The following is a 16,329-nucleotide window of genomic DNA, read 5'->3' as shown; positions in this document are numbered from 1 at the left end:
ATGGCGACCCTTGTTCATACGCTGTCTTCACACTCCAAGGATGTGAATTGTTGTGCATTCTCTGCTAGTCTCCTTGCCACCTGCTCAGGTGATAAGTCAGTGAGACTTTGGAATTCTCAGACCTTTGAAGAACTATCATTCTCACCTCTCCTGGGCCACTCTTACTATGTGCACTGGTGCACCTTCAGGTAAGTACTGTTTACTTGTGAAAAATGGCATTACTGATTAAAAATGAGGTTTGTTTTGAAGGCAAAATTTTCTGTTCGGCCATTCAAAACATAAATCAGTAATCAGAGCACCTGTAGAGTATTTTGTCATTGTGGCATTTACTTCACCAATGCAGTGAATTCTATGCCATCATTGTTATGTTTAATTTCAATTTATTAGAACAATAAATTAATTGCTGATGAACCAAGAGTGGACTAGAGACAATTTAATTGATCTGTTCATCATGACAGAGGTACAGTAAACCTCGCATGAGTCGAAGCTCTCGGGACTGGCAAAAATGCGTCGATTTAAGTGAAATTTGACTCTCGCGAGAGTCTAATTTTTTTCGACTCACAGTTATGTACATGTATTATAGTACATTTGCATGCATGCATGTGTGTGTGTGTGCGTGCGTGTGTGCATATGTGAGTTTGCATTCAAATTTGTCTGTTCTTGAAGATAATGTTCTTATTTTGTTCTGAATTGAACATGGAATTTGTATCAATACTAGTAGTTAAACGTAGTTCTGAGAATGTCTGCGCTAATGTGGCAATGTGCATGTGCTATGTCTATGGTGCAACATTTAAGTAGCCATCTCTGTCAACCTACCCTGAGACAAACACTCTCCCAGGCCCATCCCACCTCCACTGAACAAAACTATACAGCCAGCCGGGCACGCACAAACAAGCTCTGCCCACTTGGCCTGTCACTAAAATATTAAAGCATGCAGCGATTGGTTGACCAAGGAGTTCTGGCTTGACATGGATAAAGTATGGATGTGCTGTGTGTATGGATAAAGTATATGGATCGATGTGCTGTGTGTATACATGTATATACATGTGTACATATTCGACATGCGTGCAGAGCGGTACGGTGAGTGTGCATGCTTACCTGCAGCAGGCCAGGGACGGGGCGGGTTCTGCGACATGCCGATTTTTTTGTTCTCCTCTAAATATATTGAGAATGCCAGACAAATCTTCTTCGGCTCAAGTGATGTAAACTACGTGTATTTTGTACAAAAGGGACTGAATGTTTTACTTCGACTCTCCTCCTTCGGCTTATCCAAATATTTCTTGGAGAAAATACATAGGGAAAAATCGGGACTTTTTATTTTGCTTCGAGTTAAGTGATTTTCGACTCACTCGACGTCGACTTATCCGAGGTTTACTGTATTCCATTCATGCTGCACTGAGTGATATCTCCTTGTGCATGATATGTAGCATGCAATTCTTTACATTGTTTATGATGTAAAGTAATCAGCATCAATACTTTATTGAGTCTTTAGACGGAAGTGTTAAGTAACTCTGTGTGTCAGGTTTTCCCAAGAAGACCAAGGAGGGAATAAGGCTGATACTTTGTGTTGATGAATCAATGAGTAGACTGCTGAAAACATCTCAGGACATGCCTAACTTGATCTGTTCTGAAGAATATTTACCATCGATTCCATCGGAGTCCTGTATATGTCATACATTTCGCAAATTGGGGCTTATGAGGCTATTTTGGGAGTGGTTAAATTCATGATCGAGTACCACAGTGAAGGAATAGGAAGTATTACCCCTTTTCAGATCTGGTTTTGAACCATGGAGGCAATAATCAGCGCGCATTGGTATTACTTTACAGGAGGCAATATTTCTCGGAGTTCTTACTTCTGTGATTATCAGTCACCTCACACACACAAAAAAAGTGACCCTTGTATACAGTATAGTAATATTGATGTCATGCCATATACCACTCTCAGTTCCTTTGGGACCAAGCTTGCATCATGCTCAACTGACGGGAAAGTGATCGTCTGGGACACCACCAGTGGTGAGACGCTGGTTGTGTTTGAGCATGAGAACAAACCCATCGTCAGAGTGTGCGCCTTCTCCCCAGACTCCCAGTTCCTCGTCAGCGGTGGGGCGGACAATATGCTGTGTCTCTGGGACCTCAGTAAAAAGACGTGCATCAGGTGAGGTTTTGCGTGCACTGACTTCATCAGGTGTATCACGGCATTCACTCGGATGGTTCTACCCATCCATGTGTCGAAGGCATGCTCTTGCTCTCACATGCAATCGAACGGAAATGGATGATTGACTGACTTGATATCAGGCCCCTGGGAAACTGAATTGCTATGATACATTTCTGCAGATTTTATGTCTGTTTTGGTTGTTATAGTTAGCTTGTTTTGGATATTTTGTCGTTGTTTTTTAAGCGTTTCACAGCACTTGTGTCCTAAACAATTATAGTCATCTATAATGTCCCAGTTGCGAAAGGGCCCAGACACTGAATACATTGTAGTTATGTAATAGTCATCAGATAATACTCTCTCATGCTCAACATTTGTGAGTACACTGCCAAAATAGCGACATTAGAATATAGTCAGCATCTGCTCGGAAAAACAGCGATCTGCATAGCCGCATAGGATACATTGCACAAATATGCATCATTGAAGCTTGCCATACTCATATTGTACACATACTTGTATGCACTTTTAATACAGTGATAACTCTTGGTGGATTATGCAATGACCGCAAAGACCAAGTCAAAACTATTACGTTTGCTCTTCTTATGACACACAAGTAATATTTGCAGTGATCAGTGAACATTTTATCTACAGAAAAAAAAAATACTGACCCTATCCTGATATGAGAAACTTTAGAAAGTTTCTCAAAAAACAACTAATTTTCCTACTTCAACTGAATGTCATTGGACTGCCCCTGGTTGTTGGATGCATTGCATTGTACGCTTACACTGAATGAGTCTTTCTACGAACTGATACTTTGCAATGCCAGGAGTGTTCTCTGTCTTTTTTTCAGTTGTAATATGTCATAATTAGTTACTTCATTGTTGTTTTTCTTTGCAAACAAAATTTACTCTGTGCATGCTTTCACCATGAATAAAGACTGCACACTCACTAGAGGAGCTGGAGGGTAGCGGTGTCAGAACCAATCATTCAAAATTTAAGTAAGTGTGATTCTTTTTGTCTGTACCTTGTGTCCGTCTGTAGAAAAATGGTCGGTCATGACAACGTGATCATGGCTTGTGCGTTCACCCCCAACGGTGCGCATGTGATCTCGGGGTCAACCTCTGGCGACCTGCGCATATGGGACGCCCTTCATGGCCAGGGCAAATGTCTTTACTATGACCCAGACTGCCATGACCTTGCAATTTCTGGTCTAGCGATTTCACCCACCTTTGCTTCAGCAAGTAAGTCTTGACCATAAAAAGTGGTATATTCCTAATGTTGTAAATTATGTGGACACCCGGTAGTTAAAGAATAATCACCAAAAATAAAGTCACCCAGAGAAGAACATACATGTATACAGGACACTTTTTTTTTCTGAGTAAGATAATTTACTCTCTCTTCTTTTGTTTTTTGAGAAGATTCTGTTTACATTTTGTGTGCTCAAACATGAAAATCACTACAGTTCTGTTGAACAATGTTATGATTAATATGCAGAGGGGAATGAGACACCAGTAGTCAGAATATTATGTTTTTGTTTAGTATCAGTAGTCTTCATCTGAATTCATGCTAACCTGATAAGTCATTACAAATGAGCACACACATGTGCAACATATCAGGGCAATTACCCCCAGAGGTAAATTACCCCCCTCCCCCCCCCCCCCCTAGTTAAATACTGGTTAGTGATAAGGTTAGAGTTTGAATTTAAATCCCTATGTACCAGGTGTTCAGGATTCAATGTTACAGTTGCTAATTTCTGAATTGCTTTGACAGTTTTGTATTACACTTCAAGTCGTTGTCATGTTTTTATCTGAATAGACCCAGCAATGAGAGAGGCTCTTGGGCTCCGGACCTACTTCATGTTGGCAACATGTGGAGACAATTTGGTCAGACTCTGGGATCTGGACACAGCGCCTGGTAGGTGCTTGACCAATTGCAACAATGTTTCGTGGTGATGTGATTGACTACTTGGTAGAGCCAGAAACATTAGCAGCAAAGTCTTTGAAAATACACTGGGCTGTTTCCAGCATTGATATCCCAGTATTACTTGGTATATCTGCCCCCCACGGAAAAAAGCAGTAACTGACATTTTTATGAATGTCTACTTTTTTGCAAAAATGAATAGTTTACCAAATGCTTTCCAATGTTAATAGGTCAGTTTTGCAAAAAGAAAAATGAAAGTGACCAAAAATACAATTTTTCACTTTTGCAAAAAGCAGTAACTGCATCCAGTTGACTCAACTTTGCAAGTTTCCCCACGGAAAAAAGCAGTAACTAACAAAGCCCACGGAAGAAAGCAGTAACTAACAATTTAGTCTTTATCATTCAGACTCTGTATAGTCCTTCCTGCATATTTTTTTCCCTAATACCATTTATTTTTTCTACTAATTTTTTTTTAAACAATGTAAACAGCAGTTTCTCCCATAATTTAGGAGAGTAGATATAAAAAGATTGTTTCACCAGTAACTTGACTCTGCCCGCAGGGAATCATATGACAAGTTGTAGAAAAAGCTTCTTTCTGGAGACTAGCAAACCTGGCAGACTCAGCGCGCTCAGAGTGCAGAATACGCGTGCAGCAGCTGCATGTATGCGCATAAATTCTGCAGCATACAGTAACTAGCTAAACATTGCATCACATCACACTCATCCATGGCCATGCATGCACAGTATTGCAGGTCTGGTACAGTCTGAGTGATCATGCCAGTGCTAACCATGCTGTCACACAGTTTCTGCGGTCCAGGCATGCCTGTAAATCTATCATGAATTGCAGAGGAAAAGTCATGGTAGCCATGGCTTTGGCCAGAACCAGAAAATCTAGGTGAGCTGAAAATGTATTGAAGGGAGATGAGCACTAGTATTAATGCACTAACATTAGTCTAATGTTAGATGTAGGCCCTAAAGTTTAAAATAGGTCTACCAGATCTAACGTTACAGAGTAGATCTAGATTCTAATCTATTGTTAACTGTTTAGTGTTAGACAAAATGTCAGTAGGCCTAATCTAACGTAATAGACCTAGGTCTAGCACTAACATTGGGCATAGATCTGTAGTCTAGCTTAAGTGTAACGTCAGAGTTCGACTAGGATCTAAGAGTAAGACGAAGAGACTTGACTTTATTGTTTAGTCCAGGGTCATGTCATGATGTGTCAGGGGCCAGGCCGGGCACTCCAAAGTTCAATTAGGGTACATAGGTGTCTACCTTATTTTTACACAGAATGCCATTCAATCGACAAGACCTAGTCTAGGTCTAGCGATAGGTCCTAGATCTTATAGATCTAGACTAACCAGAAAGTAGAAGAACTTTATAACCTGGTGGTGGTAACAATTCTCCTCCTATGGTCATGTGACATGTGCAGTTACTGCTTTTTTCCATGGGGAAAACAGCAGACTCCTGGCCGTCTGCAGTTACTGCTTTTTTCCGTGGGGAAACTACCCAGAATCAAGGGTGAGCCACCACAGTAACTGCATTTTCCTAAATAACATTTAAAAAATAACGGAAACATAATTTTTTCCTAGGTATTGTTTAATAGACAACTAGGTATGGTGCATAATCATACCACAAAATTATTTTTGAATGTTTCTGTGTTTTTAAAGAATCTGCAAAAAACACAAAATCGCATTTATCTCAGCTCAGCAGTTATGCAGTTACTGCTTTCTTCCGTGGGGGGGGGGGGGGGGGGGGGGGCAGATATTATGTGCTTAATTTTTTTTAAGATTCCACAAAATAAATCACAAAGTTAAAGGACTGTTGTTTAAATATTTATATTTATATATGTTCCGATTCGCAATAAAATGAATAAGACTCTAATACAAACAATTGTACATTTTGTGCTAATCATTCATTGAATGCATAGGATATTTCTTTTGATCAAGGTGTTATTCTAGCCTTGAAGTATAAAGATATGTGAAATTCCTCTTTAGGTATAAGAGTGCCTTCAAAAGTGTTTATTTCATTGTTATATAATCATTCACGGTACCAATACTGGCAAGATTGTTAGTGTGAATTATGAAAGTGATACATATCATACTGATAATTGCAAGAATGTTAGGGATATTGTGCTGTCCCCTTTCATTCATGATCTGCACTCCCAAATTTTCCGGGATGATGTAGAGTGACTCAACTTTGATGTCTGTGATTATTATTATTTTTTTTTTTTTTTCAGTGTGTTCCACCAAGCTGCGGTGTGACTTGACGGGTCATTCAGCAACTGTCCAATCAGTAGCCTTCTCTGCAGATGGGCACTTACTAGCATCAGGGTAAGATCTGCCATGTGGAAAAGTTGAGATGGGTGTGGTTGAAGTATTAAAAACAAAGCTCATTTTCATTGATATCTAGTAGCAGTCACATACCCTGCGTTCACATTAATCCCCGCAATGCGGGGATAAGTCCCACACTCTGGAACTTTCTCCTCAAAAGCCATAATGTGAACGCCCACTGGGAATTGTCCCCTCATCCCCTCGAAGCAAGTCGAGTCCGGGGCCAAGATTTGGAGGGTAGAGTTACCTTGGGGCACAATATATTCATAGCATCCAGCTGTATTCATCAAATGTGCGCGTGCCCAATGGATGGTTCTAAGTGGCAGAGCTCGCTCCAAGTCCCAATTGCCCCACAGCTCAGGGACAGTCCAGATAGCAGTGTGGACGGTCAGTCGTAAAAAAAGATAAGATGTCTGGTGACTGTCCTCTCAACACGGGGTCTAATGTGAAACACGGGTCTAATGTGAATGCGGGGATAAACGCAAACTGCAGTTTGGAACTAAGAGATAGATAGATGGATAGATAAATAGATATATAGTTACATATATAAAGAAAGATAGAGACTTTAAGCAAGAAGATGCAATTCATACCTTCATACCCAGTTTGAAGCCAAGTGAATACATATTAAGTCATTGACTGCCTTGAATTAAAACCAACGGAAGAAAAAAGATTGCTCATAGATAATAATGCCTTGCAATCACACAAGATACCCCAACCATTCAAAACAGCAGGGCTTAGATAAGTTTACACCTGTTTGATAAAATTGAAGACAGGCAACTTGTCGGGCAATATTTACTTGAAATTCATTGATTTTTTTTTTTTTTTTAATGTGATTCGATGTTTGCTAATGAGTTACATGAGAAAATTCCCAGGGGTTGTATAATCTCTGCACATTAATTTTTTTCCCCTCCGTTTTCTCCGCAGAGCTGTGGACAAATTAGTCATACTATGGAACCCGGTAAGCATCTCAGCAAAGTCAGAGTAGACTAGCTTCATACTAGTTTTATAGAAAAAGTAATAAACAATTTTATTCTTGATTTCAGTGTTCATCGACTTACGCTCATGACCAGTGATAAAACGTATGAGGGTTTGTTTTGTTTTGTTGTGTTTTTTTTATCCAGGGTAGCCTCTTCAGTGTTGCCACTGTTCTGCCAGAGGGTCCTGCCATTATTATTACCCTAACGCTGCCAGGTACCCATTTATACACCTGAGTCGAGAGGGACACTGTAGGCAAAATATCTTGTCCAAGGACGTAAGCACTGGGCGGGAGTCAAACTCGGGGAGTCAAACTGGGGTCCTCCAATTGGGGGTCGGGAGTATTATCCACTATGCCACAGTGCCACCACTTCTGATATCCTAAAACTCAGCTGAAACTATGAAATCCAAGAGAGCATTTCTTGCTGGCTTTTTCTTATAATATCATATACAAACCCACAAATCTGTATAGATGTATGCATGTATGTTTTAATGTATGTATGCATGCATTTGTTTGAAATATGTCTGGAAGTACTGTTTGTATATTGAGTTATACATTGGTATGTGTTACTTATATGGGTGTGTGGCCATAGAACGACTATTAATTTTCTTTACTCTTCAAGTTTTTATGTCTTTATCATCTGAAGTATTAGGATTTTGATTGATGAGATGGCTGTAGTTTGCTTGAGCACCTCATCTTGTCTCTCCACAAAAATCAGTAATAGTTCTTCTATCATGCTTTGGTTTACTTTACAGATTTCTGCAGAAATGATGTACACCTTAGAAGGTCATTCAAGGTATGTGAGAAATAGAGACATTGCGGTAAAGACAGCTTCCTGTATATGAAACCCACAGTGATCCCAAGAAATAAGGCATCTGTATAGTCTGAGAAAAGCACTAGCAAAAAAACAAAGCAAGACTAAACACAAAAACAAAACACAAAATGAAACAAAATCATCAAAAACCTCATAATCAGAACATGTCAGTCCCGTTTCTTGTATAACCTTGAAAAGAAAGATTTAAGTCAACAAGTGTGCATGTTAGATCTGGACTCGGGAAGGATCAACATACCAGTATCCTACAATCGATGCTTTCAAACAATTTTAAAGCATGATCTTTTTGTCTTTATATATATATATATATCGTCGCTGGGGCGACAAGACCTCGTATCTCAAAAATGTTCAGGAGAGCCAAAAAACATGGCGGCCAAAGCACTATACTGAATGGGATAGCCGTTCCTTTGACATGCCGTGGTGGCTTCATTTTTGGGGTAAGACAGCTGGGATTTGGACAGGACATCACTTAACCGATTATTTGACCACTAATGCAAAAAAGTCATTTTCACCAAAATTTGAGATACAAGGTCTTGTCACCCCAGCGACGATATATATATATCGTCGCTGGGGTGACAAAACCTTGTATCTCAAAATTGTCAAATGTTCAGGAGAGCGAAAAAACATGGCGGCCAAAGCACTATAGTGAATGGGAAAGCCTTCTCTTTGACATGTCATGGTGGCTTCATTTTTGGAGTAAGACAGTTAGGATTTGGCCAAGACATCACCTGACCTATTATTTGACCATTAAGCTAAAAAAAAAAAATTGACATTTTTGAGATACGAGGTCTTGTCACCCCAGCGACGATATATATATATATATATATATATATATATATATATATATATATATATAAATAACAGACCTAAATAACTATATCTGTTGCATTATTGATTTTGTTGTTGAACTAGCCAGCTAATTCATGAAAGGGCACACTAAAGTTTTGTGAACCAACAATCAAACACTAAGAACTTCTGTCAGATTCACGCAAAATAAAGTCCTACTGGATTGTCAGATATGTCAGAAATAAAAATTGATGTCCTGGATCAAGAAAATTTAATGTGAATGGCCTACTCTAATTCCTTTTGGCCCTCTATAGTTGAAATCAAGAGTGATGCAAGGATTAAAGAGATGTGATGACTTAATGTACACGTATATGCAGTATATTTAGCGAGTCTAATATTTCACAAATCAGGATTTCACGACACTTTTGTGAGTGGTTAAATTCGTGATTGTTGAGTACAGTATTATCATACATCTTGTTCTTGTACTGTGTACTGCTTACCAGTATATGTGACCCGCTACAACAAAATGGTCCTAAAGTCGCGCACGGTCGAAGCCGTCAAAATAGAGTTTGAAGTCAGAGCATCAAAATTGGTCAAAACTTACAATTTTCTGAATTCGACATATTATTAGAGTCTGACATGTCTTCTATCATCTGTCGAAATTTTGAAGCAAAATGATGAAAGGAAAGACCAAAAAATAGCGTTTTTCTGGGCCATGTTTTTTTGGCGTTTCAACGAAGCAAAAACTGGTTCGAACATTTGGAGTGAGCGCCACACATCGGCTCCGCCCCTAACAACGACCAGAGTGATCTCATTGGTCAGTTTGCTGCTTGCCGCTAACCGAAGCGTGAAGCTCGCACACTGCCCAGTCGACTGGTGCGTGCTGGCGGGGTGCGCTATGCCCAGCCGCTTCTCCTGCCATCCTGGTCACTGATTGGTCGGTGAGGAGACCGCCGACGCTGTGTTTGAATGAGCATTTCGGGGGTTGCTAGGGCTTACCTTCTATTGTTCGGAGGTGAAAACTGACTTGCGTGTGCTTTGATCGTGATTGCGTCGCAAGGAGAACTTTTAGGGCGCTTTTCTCGAAACAGTGATTTCCCAGACGTATCGACATGCTCTCTTTTAAACATTGATATCTCCACAGCCGATTATTTTTATACGATGTGTTATATATCAATTTAAAGCAGAAAGATTAGGGATTTGTGTCATGCAATTTTCAAATAATCGACCTCGCCCGACTTTAGGATCATTTTGTTGTAGCGGGTCACATATGTATTGCATGCATGTAGCATTGATGTTGGGATCAGAGTCAATATTTACGCATGTTCTTAAATTAGGGACTGGGACCTGACTTGCGTATTCATGAAAATTTAAACCCTGTGAAATGCACGGTTTTATATGGCATATACAGGATCTTCTCTTGTAACTTTTTCTTACATTTCATCGTCTGTTAGGTATGTAACCTCAGTGTCTTTCTCACCGGACAACCTATACCTGGCATCTGGCTCACATCACAAGGTCTATGTTTGGAGGTTGGGCTTTCAGCAACCTGTACTCCCCAGTAGCGAGAGTGAGTCGGGCTCTTTCCTATTCTACTGTAGTTTTCTTTTTATTAAACTTTCAATTGAAATATACCTCTTCTTGAGAACATACCTGTGGTAAGAGAGAAAGAATTTGCATATTATTGACTTTCATACTTTTATTAGCTACAGTTCTCGGGGGAAAAATGCATATGATCTCTTATTCGTTCCTATAGAAATGGGTTCACCTTCAAATTGGTTGTTTTGACATCTATCATGTGGCAAAGTGGAAGAATATTGAAAAAGGATTCTATGTGGTGTGGAAAATATACATATGATTATATGTATGTATATCGGTTTTAATTTTTTTATGTCATTGCATGTGATACACTTCATCCTGTGAAACACAATCACACTAACTGTCAGTCAAACTTCATTCTAAGTGAACAGTAAGTTATGATAAAGTTTAAGACACAAGAATAAAATGATAGCTATTTTGCTGTACTGAAGTTGACGCTTACGAAAACTTACGTGTGTATGTCCTTTGCCTTAACACTGCTTTCCAGGAACCATGTATAAAAAGAATGTCTGTATCAATGATATATCTTTTTCAAACCATTTTGAAATTCCTTCCAATGCCTAAAGAGCGGTTTCTAGCAAAGTAGCACATGTTATGCCTTTCAAACCATCACACTGTTACAAAACAAAAGATTGAGTAAAACAACGTGGAGCCCACTCCTCTTCACACCCTCTTCCTTCATGTCCTCAGCATGAAGAGAAATGTCATCTTGATTTTTATTTGAATGCGGTTGAGAAATACAGTCAAAATCTCAACTGTTTGGCCATGTAGGGGCCGGTGTCCATCTAAATAAGTGAGATATGAGATATGCTCATGCATGATACATGTAAGCAAGTTTTGTTGAGGATGATAATTGTGAAAGGCATTGTTAGTGTACTATTGACTGTAATGATTTACATGATATTTAATGTTTTATATTGGAAATGATGTGGAAATAAAATATGAGTGGAAATACGCTTTCCTCTCTGTCTTTGTTCTTTTTAGCAACATTACTTCGCATTGAAAAAAGCAAAGGCAATTGTTTGCCAGTCTGTGGCTGGATAATCAAGGTCAGACTGCAGCATGCGGTCGTTTCAGAGACGAATGTATAGCATTAAAGGACAAGTCCACCTTCGTATTCATGTGGATTGAGAGAATGCAACAATATTAGTAAAACACATCATTGAAAGTTTGGGGGAAATCGGACAATCCGTTCAAAAGTTATGAATTTTTAAAGTATTTGCGCGGTCACTGCTGGATGAGAAGACTACTACAGTGAATGATGTCATTGTATGCGTACAACGATGTAAAGAAAATAAAAAGAGAATTTCACAAACTTCACTTTTTGAATAAAGTGCACATTTCTTCGACTTGTTTCTGACATATGTTAAGGGTAATATTCTTTACCCATGCCTTCTAAAAGAGAGAAGTCAAGTGTTCTTTTGTTATGCGAGAAAAGTGAAAATATGTTGAATTTTCTTTATTCCTTCTTTATGTTGTTGCACACAGGTGACATCACAAGCTATTGTAGTCTTCTCATCCAGCCTTGAGTGAGCAGAAACTTCAAAAATTCATAACTTTTAAACGGATTGTCGGATTTTTCTCAAACTCTCACTGATGTATTCTACTTATATTGCTGCATTCACTCAACCCACTTGTCTATGAAGATGAACTTGTCCGTTAATCCTGCCTTGCTCATTGTTCTCGATGCAGATACACCTCCACAGGGGAGTCCGGCTGTGGGAGACGCCAGTAGCCCCGAGAAGGAGACCAATCCAACCCTGGCTCACAATGTCATCTCGGAGTGGACGGTGGACGCAGTCTGCGAGTGGCTGAGCAGCATCGGTCTGGAGGAGTACTGTGACGGTTTCCGTGACAACCAGATAGATGGGGAGGAGCTCCAGAATCTGACCTCCGATACTCTGTCGAGAGACCTTGGCGTCAGTACGTACAGATGAGGAGAAGTTAGAGCTAGAAGGATCACTAAGTCAACCTAGTGCTCTCTACTGAAGATAATGGCTGTAAAGATTTTGTGATTTTGTGATTTTGGGTTTGTTTGGTTTTTTTTTTTGTCGAGTTGATGCACATGCCAAATCAAAGAAAGAAGGTGATGAGGCCATTTTTTAAATTTCTTTTTTATTCAATACACAATAGGATAATGAAATCAAGCTGATATTACTCATAGTAATGCTCTAAATTGGAAGAGCATAATGGATCTATAGTATCTAGCATTCGTATTTTTTTCTTGCCTTTGTTTCAGATTACGTCAATCATGATATGATCAGAACACATTATTTAGGGTTATTGCTACATGTTCCTACTGCCTGTCGATTTCAAATTCCAATAACAACAGTAACTGAGAGTCTACCTGTTGTTTGCCATGTAGTGGGAATGGCCTCCACTTTTAGGAAGTGTGGATGATATGAAATCAGCCTGCAAGCTGGCAATTGAGTCGGTGTCTATGGTGATTACAAAAGATGAGCTACCCCTGTACACCACTGAACAAGAGACAGAAACAAGAATATCACATTGACAAACTAATTTTATAATTTTTCATTAGTTTCTGTTGGTCACTAGTGAGAGAGGGCAGGGACTTGTCAGTTCTGGTCTTAGAAAGAAAAGGAACTGAGGAAATAAGAGAAGACCCAGCAATAGCAATAATAATATTAACATCTTATATAGCACATAATACAAGCGTAAGTCTATATTATGCGCTTCACAGTTATAACATTATGCATAAACAGAAAGAACAAACAAACAAACAAAACTCAATCTATAGAAAATAACAGAGCATAACAGTGCGAAAAAAAGGTAAGTTTTTAGTGAGTCCTTGTAGCTGTTGACAGTTGATTCATCGCGGAGTTGGGAGGAAGAGAATTCCAGGGTGTTAGTGCTAAGGTGCTGAAAGCATGCTGCCCATAGTACTTGGTATTAACCCTGGGTGTTTGGAGAAGGTTGACAGAAGGTTTCTGGTAGGACATAATCCTTGATTTCATTCCATTGTTCCAGATTGTATCAACCCTATTAATATCAAGGGCCTTCATGCTCCAAGCAAGCTTATTGTCATGTCCCCAGAAGAACGACGCGAATCCCCGCCAGGTGCGTAAGTATCGTGTGCATTCACATCATTCTTCTGGGCACACCTACGCGCCTTGTGTGCACTCGCATTGTTCTTACGGGCACATAACGTAGCAGTTGATATTCAAACAAAGGCACTGAAACACTGATTCATTGGGGTTTTTTTTTTTTTTCTCTCTCTCTTTCAGAGGCTCTTGGTCACCGTCAGAAGATCCTACGAGGGGTTCAAGCAGTCAGAGAGAAGGGCTTCTTTTCTGGTTCCCAAGGACCTGTACCAGGTGAAATACACTCTCCCTTTATCCTCCAAAGTTACTCTCCTTATTCATGAAACTCAAAGTACTGCCAGAGAAAAAAAAGTGAACAAATACAAACAGTAATTAAATTCCCAAATCAAATGAACTTTACCTTGAAACAAACACAGAAATGTAGAACAGTGTGTTTTTAATATGATTTGTCATCAACTAAAAAGAAGGAAGAGAATTTATCACAGTTTCTGGAAGTGTTTAGGTTGTTAGTCTTATGTTTTCTGATACCAGTGTTTGTAAGATATTAAAGGCACATGGTCCCGGTGGTTTAATCAAATGCGTACACGGGCGCACGGCGCAAGTTTCCTACAGAGACCTACGCTATCGACTCCTCTTTAGCGCTTATGCTGTGGCCCACTTCCCCGAGTCCGAAGAAGTCCGATCCACTGTAGTCAGTGGTTGGATCACAGTTCGGCTCATGATTTGGCTAAGGGGAATGACAGCTTTAGCAAACTTCTTTTGTGATGCCATAATAACAAGCACATATGCAGGCACCCTTGCATCACCACAGACTGCGCGATGCACAGAGGAGACAACGAAGGCAACGTTACTTAGCAACACCTACGCACTTTACTCTTGATGACAGCTCAACTTCGGTAATCTTCGTATCAATGCTAACAGTGATAGGCAGTATCATCAACAGTGCCCTCTACACTACCGGGACTATGCGCCTTTAACTTGCAGTGTCTGAATTATTAGTTAGCTCAAGCATATGAATCATTTGCTTCCTGAATAGATTTACATGGTCATTTGAAGTCCCTGTATCATGTGGGGGAATCTTAAGAAATGTGTAGGTATATTGCAAAAACCTATTTTCCTTTCAACATCGCATATTACTCATTTCTCTTTCATGCAAGTAAGATTTGGATGTAGAAATTGTTTTAGGTTATCTCAATGGAATCATTGACAGAATAGCATCTAGACACGAGCTTGAAAAGCAAAATCCAAAATCAACAGTACTCTGCATGATGTAGGATTCCAGTTTCTCTTGACATGAAGTGATTTTATTTTTTAGCTCTCAAGACTGCACTTTATTAGCCACATTTTCTGATTCATTGTATTATACAGATGATCAAGTACCTGATGAGTACCTGTGTCCCATCAGTCGAGAGATAATGAAAGACCCGGTCATAGCAGCTGGTGAGTCACACTGCTTACTTCTTGAAATAGAGAGTTTGATGGCAAAACGAGTTAACTCCACTGTTTGAAAGTTGAGATAGTTTCTTTAAAGCTGCTTAAAACAAACAAGGGAAATGAAAAGGAAATATAGGATGTTTTTAATCATAACGTGGAGATTATTGCTTGTAATGTAACAAAAGAGGTATCAGAAAAGTTTCATTAGAAAAGTTTCAGTTATCTCTTTCTGATGATAGACTTTTGCTATGAAAGTCTTCAAGTGTTTCCATTTTAGCAGTTTGAGTCTTGATGATACCAGAAAGTTTTCAGTGCTCAAGTATTGTACACACTGCTTCTCTCAGAATGCATCCACCTTACGTACATGTAGCTTGACTTGTGATGACAACTGATAAAATTAGGGCCTGAAGTGTAAAAATAGTATTGAATATGAATGCCTCCACCTTAATTGCTTGAATTGTGATGACAACTGACAATATTAGGTCCTTAGTGTCAAAAGCTTAGTTTATTAGTGTGTTAATTGAAGAAACACATCAAATGTAATCAAGGGCCATGTCTAAACTGCAACTTCTTGAACAGTGTCATTTCATCTTGAATGCATTAGATCTCTTTAATCTTTCATATCACACACTTTACACATGATAGCTTGTTTGTTTTTTCATTTCATTACTCTCGATACAGATGGGTACACATACGAGCGCTCCGCCATCGAGAGCTGGCTGCGCGGTAGCCGCAACACCAGCCCCATGACCAACGCTCCCCTCAGTCACACCAACTTGACCCCGAACAGGAGCCTCAAGATGATCATAGCCAGGATATATGACCTCTGACCCCGCAAGGAAGTAATGACCTCATAGACAGTTCGGGGAATATCAGTCATGTGATGAAGATGATAAAGGTCTCGGGCTAAAGGAAGCTAGAAGCACACAGTTACAGAGATAATGATATAGTGGTAGATCAGCAAAGATCATGGTTTGTTTTTGCAAAACATGGGGCAGGGGCACAAAGTGAATGAGATAGGGCCAAATGCACCTTTAAATGAAGCGTTAAGCGTTAGTGTGACATGATATGCCACAAGGAACTCTTCAGAATTGTTCTTTTGATGTGTGTGTGTGTGTATGTGTGTGTTTGTATCAGTGTATCAACTTTTTTTAAGCAACTGTGGGGTGCCTGGAGCACTACAAGGAATAAGAAGGAAATCTACAAGATCCTTTTGTATCCCAATGCAAGGGGCT

General features: G+C 39.6%; 1 protein-coding gene across 1 annotated transcript; it reads left to right on the top strand.

The window, feature by feature from the left end:
* On the top strand, nucleotides 1-15,994 carry LOC140237750 (WD repeat, SAM and U-box domain-containing protein 1-like). Its single transcript, XM_072317680.1, has 12 exons — nucleotides 1-188; nucleotides 1,946-2,155; nucleotides 3,194-3,393; nucleotides 3,968-4,066; nucleotides 6,312-6,405; nucleotides 7,330-7,363; nucleotides 8,137-8,177; nucleotides 10,454-10,569; nucleotides 12,291-12,521; nucleotides 13,844-13,933; nucleotides 15,029-15,100; nucleotides 15,776-15,994. Exons 1-12 carry the CDS (start codon nucleotides 1-3, stop codon nucleotides 15,922-15,924), a joined length of 1,524 nt encoding a protein of 507 aa, XP_072173781.1. The 3' UTR covers nucleotides 15,925-15,994.
* Nucleotides 15,995-16,329: the final 335 nt, after the last annotated feature.

Source organism: Diadema setosum, chromosome 14 (genome assembly GCF_964275005.1).
Source record: "Diadema setosum chromosome 14, eeDiaSeto1, whole genome shotgun sequence".
Taxonomy (NCBI): domain Eukaryota; kingdom Metazoa; phylum Echinodermata; class Echinoidea; order Diadematoida; family Diadematidae; genus Diadema; species Diadema setosum.
Note: the sequence above shows the minus strand (reverse complement) of the source record. Positions and strands in the feature narration are given on the sequence as shown.